Source organism: Nicotiana tomentosiformis, chromosome 4 (genome assembly GCF_000390325.3).
Source record: "Nicotiana tomentosiformis chromosome 4, ASM39032v3, whole genome shotgun sequence".
Lineage (NCBI taxonomy): Eukaryota > Viridiplantae > Streptophyta > Magnoliopsida > Solanales > Solanaceae > Nicotiana > Nicotiana tomentosiformis.
Genome location: NC_090815.1, coordinates 13,229,768 through 13,238,134, shown reverse-complemented (window position 1 = coordinate 13,238,134; position 8,367 = coordinate 13,229,768). Strand labels below are relative to the sequence as shown.

The window sequence follows — 8,367 nt, the reverse complement described above, 5'->3', positions numbered from 1 at the left end:
GATTGCTTAGTCGATCTGCAAGATATGGCAGTGCCTCAACATATAAACACATATCCTGTTTGAGATCGAGCCTTGTGTGGGTCAGATAAATACCCAGCATTGGCATAACCAATAAGATCGGGACTGCAATTATTGCCATAAAATAAGATTATATCGGTAGTCCCTTTTAGATACCGCAATGTGTGTTTGATTTCATTCCAATATCTCCGTGTAGTAGCAGAGCTATATCTTGCTAAAACATTAACTGAAAAAGTTATGTCAGGCCTTGTTGTATTAGTAAGATACATTAGTGCACCAATTGTACTATGATATGGTACTTCAGAACCAAGTAGCTCTTCATTTTTTTTGAGGTCGGAACAGATCCTTATTCACAACAAGTGATCGAACAACGATCGGAGAACTTAATGGATGTGCTCCATCCATGTAAAATCGTTTCAATACCTTTTCTCTGTAGGCAGATTGATGGAAAAAAATCCCTGTTGCCAAAATTTCAATTTGCAAACCGAGACATAATTTTTTCTTTTCGAGATATTTCATCTCGAATTCCTTCTTTAAATAATTAATTGCCTTTTGGAGTTCTATAGGAGTTCCAATAAATTTTATGTCATTGACATAAACGGCAAATACAATAAATTCTGATGTTGTTTTCTTTATAAAAATACATGGACAAATGACATCATTTATATAACATTCCTTTAATAAATACTTGCTAAGACGGTTATACCACATTCGTCCTGATTACTTTAGACCATACAAAAATCTTTGCAATTTGATTGAAAGCATTTCCCGGGACTTTAAATTATATGCGTTAGGCATTTTAAATCCCTTGGGAATTTTCATGCATATCTCATTATCAAGTGAGCCATAAAGGTGGGCAGTCACCACATCCATCAAATGCATGTCAAGCTTTTCATGGGCAGCAAAACTAATGAGATAACGAAATGTTATTGCATCCATAACAGGTGAATATGTCTCTTTATAATCGACACCAGGACTTTGTGAAAATCCTTGTGCAACAAGGCGTGCCTTATATCGTTGTACCTTATTTTTCTCATTTCTCTTACGTACAAAGAACCATTTATAGCCAACAGGCTTAGCACCATTGGGTGTTTGGACTACAGGCCCAAAAACTTCACGTTTTGCAAGTGAATCCAACTCATATTGGATTGCTTCATACCATTTTGGCCAATCACGTCTTTGTCAACATTCTCCAACAGATTGAGGTTCAATATCCTCACTATCTTGCATAATGATAAATGCAACATTATATGCAAAGACATAATCCACCACTATATCCAATCGACTCAAATTCCTCTCAATATCGATTGGGTTTATTGATAGTTCCTTATCTTCTTGAGTCTCAGGCTCAGTGATTTCCTAATGAATCTCAAGATTAGTTAAATCATGGGTTTATTTATGAGATTCTTTCGTAGTGTCATCTTCATCATTTATTTTTCTTTTTCAAAGATTTCGATCCTTAGAACCCAATGGTTTTCCATGCTTTAGGCGTGATTTTGTTTCATTAGATATGACACTAAAAGATTGTCCAACAGGGACATCAATATGGATTGGAACATTCTCTGTAGGGATATATGATTTTGTTATCCTTTTCAGATCCGTAAATGCGCCTGGCATTTGATTTGCTATTTTCTACAAATAAATAATCTTGTACACCTCTTTTTCATAAATAGAGGCACGTGGATGAAGTTGAGACAATGATGGATTTTTCCACAAAATTTCTCGTTTGGTTTCACCAATTTCTCCCCCTAATTTTAGGAAAAATATCTCATCGAATCGACAATCTACAAATCGAGTAGTGAATAAATCTCCCGTTAATGTTTTGAGGCAGCGAATAATGGAGGGTAATTAAAACCCAACGTATATTTCTAACCTTCATTGGGGACCCATCTTGGTGTGATATGGCTGTGGTACATGCACATATACTGCGCATCCAAAAATTCTTAAATGGGATATATTAGGCTCATGACCCAAAACTAATTGTAACGGGGAATATTTATGATAATTTATCGGTCTGAGATGAACTAGCATTGATGCATGCAAAATGGCTTGACCCCTAACAGAAGTGGGTAACCTCGTTTTCATGAGTAACAGTCTTGTTATCAATTGCAAACGTTTAATCAAAGACGCTGCAAGGCCATTTTGAGTGTGAACATGAGCTACAAGATGTTCCACCTTTATCCCAATTGATAAGTAATAATCATTAAATGCTAGTGATGAAAACTCAACAACATTATCAACTCGAATAAAGTTAATTGGATTATCGGGAAACTGTGCCCGTAATCAAATTATTTATGCCATTCATTTTGCAAACGCTAGGTTGCGAGATGACAATAGGCACACATGAGATGATGGTAGGCAATAATCCCGTATTTTAGTTGCTTATTTCACTCTACTTTACTGCACTTTACTCATGTTGAGCTTTAATTAGTAGTGTTTTACATTTATTGTGTGTTTTATGCTGTGTAAGAGTGATTTCGAGTTATTTAGATGTTATGGAATGAATTCAAGCTATTCATGATCTTTTAAATCTGAGTAAAAGCCTAAGGATTAAGTTGGGATCGTGTTCGGGGATCAACGGATGATAGTGCACTTTAAGAATGAAACAAAGAATCGAGCTGGCATACTGCGCATTGTCCAGTAAAATGAACATAACGTTTCGCTCAGAAATATTTTTGGGCTCCACAATATATAGTTGGAAAGCTATTTAAAAGGGCTACAACTTTCATGTTTTACATTTTCCAAATTACCAGCTACTGCGGTGCATAGGGCGGTGCGCGGCGCGGCGCAGCTGTGCAAAATATGCCCAAAAAGTAATTTTACAAATGTTCTAGAATTCTCCACAAGCACGCCGCATGGTATAGCGCAGCATGCGGCGCGGCACGGCACGGCACGTCATGTGGCGCGGTAGTGCAACATTCTTAGAGTATGTTCCCAATTCCTCTAAAAAGGGTATTTCCTCTGGGGTTTATTTGGGGATAGTTAAATACACGGGAAAAATACCATTTCTGCACTTTTGATATACCTTAGACCTAGGAAAGCCACGGAGAAGAGGGAGAAGCAAGAGAACGAGGATTTCATCCATCATTCCTCACTCAAGATCTGGGTTTGGATTGTATTTAGGTTTTCCTCTACTTTTATTTCATTTGTGAAGAATTTCTCCATGTCTATGGAGTAAAACCTTTTAGGTATTGATGAATTTGGTGTATTGATGGTTGTTTGTGAATTATAACTTTATTTTTATGTATTTGAATTATTTTTGGAAGATTTAATTATTGTATCCATTTTCACTTGTTCTTGTAATCGAAAGAGGCATAACTTGTGATATATTGCACTATATTGTTGGTTGAGTTAATAGATTTTTCTAAGTAATCGAAAGAGGCTAGTTGAATCCTTGATTAAACCTAGTTAGGAGGATAATCGAAAGATGTTCTCCTAAAGACCAATCCATTACGAATTCTTATATATCTTCACCGAGCTTAAATTGGTTCATATTATGAGATTGAGACTTAATCGAGAGAGACGTTTCTACTAAACAAGTGTACTAATAATTAAGTGAATTCGCGAGACTCGCTTGAACATTAGAAGTGAATTATCCAGAGTTAGATCCCGAACAATTATCTTGCACCTATCCTATCAACCCATATTTTCTCACTTTGATAACTCTCTTGCTTACCATTGTTGCGATTGTCATTAGTTAATTGCTTTAGATTCTTAGTTAATTGTAAGTAGAATTTATATAAATCTCAACTGTTGATCCTCCTAGATAGCAATCTAGCTACAAACTATGATAATACTGTTTAAATCCAATCCTTGTGGATACGATAATTATATTATACTATCTTTTACTAGCGAGCACAATTTAAATGGGGTGGTTGGTTTGGCTTTTGAGTGGAAATATTAAAATAAGGAGAAAGGTGCACTGTTGTTAAAAAGTATGAGCCACTTGAATCGAAAAAGAAGATGAAGAAAATAAATAGTTTATATTCATTGATAGTGGTAACTTTTGATGTATTTATGCTTAAAGAATTTAGGAGTTGACATATACGGATGTGAAGGTGAAATTATAGTTTGACATAAGTATGGGGTTTAAAGGTTAAGTATATGTATTAAAAGTGCTTAGGGAGGTGTAGTTACTCTTATATCTAAATGTATCATACCCACTCCGCAGCCTACATTACAACCAATTAAAGTCCTACTTGATCCTTGACTGAACAAGCTCGATTAGTAGAGTAATACACTACGGGCAAGCCTATGGTGGATCTTTTGTGGCATATGAATATTGTTCTAAGAGTGAGTGAATTCTTTCTATCTCGAGTTCCTAATTATTCTTAACTTTTATTGTGTGTGGAACTACTATCTCTTGTTGGGTGAAGCACTTGATTCATGAAGGAAAGGTAATATCATTGACCTCTGTGTTAGAGTAAGTGAGCAGGTTGTGAAAAATGCATGGTGCTTTTGAGTTAAATCTTGAACTGAGGATGTTATGGTATTGTGCTTAATCTGTTCTATTATTCTTGGTATGATGAGTTAGGAGAGTTATTTAAAAAGGTCGTGTCTATGTGAAGTGTAGTTTGATTTCTCAAGGACGAGTAATGATTTAAGTGTGGGGTGTTGATGGTAGGCTATAATCCCGTATTTTAATTACTTATTGCACTTTAATTTACTGTACTTTACTCATGTTGAGCTTTAATTAGTAGTGTTTTACACTTATTATGTGTTTTATGCCGTATAGGAGTGATTCCAGGTTATTTAAATGTTATGGAATGAATTCAAGCTATTCTAGAGCTTTGAAGTTTGAGTAAACGCCCAAGGATTAAGTTGAGATCATGTTCGGGGATCAACGGATGATAGTGCACTTTAAGAACGAAACGAAGAATCTAGTAGGCATACTTCGCATTGTCCAGTAAAATACACATAACATTTCGCTCAGAAGTCCATATGGGATCCACAATATATCGTTGGAAAGATATTTAAAAGGTCTACAACTTTCATGTTTTATATTTTCCCAAATTTCAAACTTTCGCGGTGCATGGGGCGGCGCGGCTGTGCAAAATGTGGCGAGAAAGTGATTTTACAAATGTTGTGGAATTCTCCACAAGCGCGCCGCATGGTGCGACGCGGCATGCGTCGCGGTAGTGCAAAATTCTTAGAATATGTTCCCAATTTTGCTAAAAAGGATATTTTCGTCCGGAGTTTATTTGGGGGATAGTTAAATACAAGGGAAAAATATCATTTCTGCATTTTTGACATACCTTAGACCTAGGAAAGCCACGGAGAAGAGGGAGAAACAAGAGTACAAGTATTTCATCCATCCTTCCTCACTCAAGATCTGGGTTTAGATTGTATTTAGGTTTTCCTCTACTTTTATTTTATTTGTGAAGAACTTCTCCATATCTATGGAGTAGAACCTTTTGAGTTTTGATGGATTTGGTGAATTGATGGTTATTTGTGGATTATAACTCTATTTTTATGTATTTGAATTATTTTTGAAAGATTTAATTGTTGTATCTATATTCACATATTCTTGTAATCGAAAGAGGCATTACTTGTGATATATTATACTATATTGTTGGTTGAGTTCATAGATTCTTCTAAGTAATCAAAAGAGGATAGTTGAATCCTTGATTAAACCTAGTTAGGAGGATAATCGAAACAGGTTCTCCTAAAGACCAATCCATTACGAACTCTTGCATATCTTCGTCGAGCTAATCGAGACTTAATCGAGAGAGGAGTTTCTACTAAACAAGTGTACTGATAATTAAGTGAATTCGAGAGACTCACTTGAACATTAGAAGTGAATTATCTAGATTTAGATCCCAAACAATTATCTTGCACCTATCCTATCAACCCATATTTTTTCACTTTGATAACTCCCTTGCTTACCTTTGTTGTGATTGTCATGAGTCAATAGCTTTAGATTCTTAGTTAATTGTAATTAGAATTTATATAAATCTCAACTTTTGATCCTCCTGGATAGCAATCTAGCTACAAACTACGGTAATACAGTTTAATTCCAATCCCTGTGGATTCGATAATTATACTATACTATCTTTGACTAGCGAGCACAATTTAAGTGTGTGTTTTGCGCTCCTCATGAGACCATCTAGAAGATACATCTAATACGACCATAAAATATCTAAACGACCCACTAGGTAGATGAATAGGTCCACAAATGTCCCCTTGTATACGTTCCAAAAACGCAGGGGACTCAATCCCAACCATTGTTGGTGATGGTCTAATAATTAACTTGCCTTGATAACAAGAAGTGCAAGAAAATTTATTACTTAAAAGAATCTTTAAATTCTTTAACGGATGCCCATTTGAGTTTTTCTATAATTCGTCTCATCATAATTGATCTATGATGTTCCAATCGATTATGCTAAAGTACAAAAGTATTGGAATCAATTAGCTTTTGGTTTACGGTAGAATGTGCCTCAATTGCACTAATTCTTGTCCAATACAGGCCACAAGATAAAGATAAGAGCTTCTCAATAACCCTTTTCTGGACAGAGACATTCTTGGTAATGATGAGATATTCAAGATTATTCTCATCTATTGTCTCAATATGATATCCATTTCGGCGGATATCTTTAAAACTCAACAAGTTTCTCTTGGGACTTGGAGGAGAATATTACATTCTCTATGATATGTATTGTTCCCCTAGGCAGAGTTATCGTAGCTTTTTGAGAGCTTTCAATTAGATTACTACTATCAGAAATTGTAGTAACATTTGCCTTACACATACTTAAATGAGAGAAATATTTCTTCTCTTTGAATATTGTATGTGACATACATGAATCAATTAAAATAAATATTTTTATAATTGAATTTTGATTCAAATTTGTTTCGAGAGATATTCATATTTGCCGCAAACGTATATGACGTAGGCAGTTTATTATGCATAAATGAACAAGGATTTGCTATTAAATTCCCTAAAGGCAAAGATCATGTTCTCGTACACTTTATAACCCACAAACTGGTAGGATCAATTTCACCTTGACGTCGTTGGAGTAATAAATATTAATTAAAAATTTAATAGTGCACAACACTTGTATTCTTACGTATGTGTTCTTAAACACAAATCTTTACAAAATGTGCTACATTATATTTGCCCGATACCATAATTAATTACCAGTTCAAACACCACAATCACAATAGTACATCAATGATAATCATCAGGCGCAAAACAAATACGGTTTCATCTAAGCTTAGCACACCACAACGTTCTTGTTGTATCAGTAGCCACTTAATTAAGTAATATCAAATAATAGTAATTATTTAAAACGAATACTAGAATTATATTTAATATAACATTATCTCATAAAATAAATAATACTAATTGATACTAATAACTACTACTCATGTAAAGAACTATGATTACATGATGTTTATTCACTAGCTACTACGAATAGGCAAAAACAAAAATCAAATTACTCAATCATTTTTAACCACGGATCCATCACCGATCAAGTGGTTTATTTTTTTTATCAGGGTGCTCAAAGAAGTTTGCCATATCCAAGTGGGTGATGTCAAATTCATTGTTAGAGACAAAATTAGCTTCAGGGCCTTTATTCTTTAGAGATGCTTGATAAAGCTCAACCGAATGTCTTAGTGTACGACAAATATTTGCCCAATGCCCTTTTCTACCGCAACGATAGCATTCAGTTTCTGAACCCTTTGCCTTTCGCTTATCATCTTTCACTTTCCACTTTTGGAGATTATTTTTCTTTGGAGGATGATTAACACCAGAAAAATATCTTCCTTGGCCACGACCACGAACAGAGCCACGACCTTTTTCACGCTTAGCATAATGGGAATACACCTCATCCACTTCAGGCAATGGTGTAGACCCATTGGGTCGATTTTCATGATTTCTCATGAGCAAGTCGTTGTTTCGTTCAGCCACAAGGAGAAGAGAAATCTACTCAGAGTATTTCTTGAAACCTTTCTCTCGGTACTGCTGTTGCAAGACCATATTGGAGGCATGAAACGTTGTGAACATTTTTTCAAACATATCATAATCAGTGATACTAACTCCATAGAGTTTCAATTTAGAAGTAATTCTGCACACCGCATAATTGTATTCAGAAACAGACTTAAAGTTTTAGAGCCTCAAATAAGAACAATCATATCGTACTTGTGAAAGTGTGACCAACTTTAAGTTGTCATATCTTTCCTTTAAGCCATTCCACAAAACTAGTGGATCTTTGACTGTAAGATATTATATTTTCAACCCTTCATTAAAGTGATGGCACAAGAAAATTAAGGCCTTAGCACAGTCTTGGCTAGATGCTTTATTTTTATCTTTAATGGCGTCTCTAAGACCCATTGCATCTAAATGGATTT

The 8,367-nt window shown here is 35.1% G+C and overlaps 1 protein-coding gene across 1 annotated transcript; it reads right to left on the bottom strand.

Moving 5' to 3' along the window:
• Nucleotides 1-7,480: 7,480 nt before the first annotated feature.
• On the bottom strand, nucleotides 7,481-7,900 carry LOC104094985 (uncharacterized). Its single transcript, XM_009601005.1, has one exon. The coding sequence runs from the start codon at nucleotides 7,898-7,900 to the stop codon at nucleotides 7,481-7,483; it is 420 nt and encodes a 139-aa protein (XP_009599300.1).
• Nucleotides 7,901-8,367: the final 467 nt, after the last annotated feature.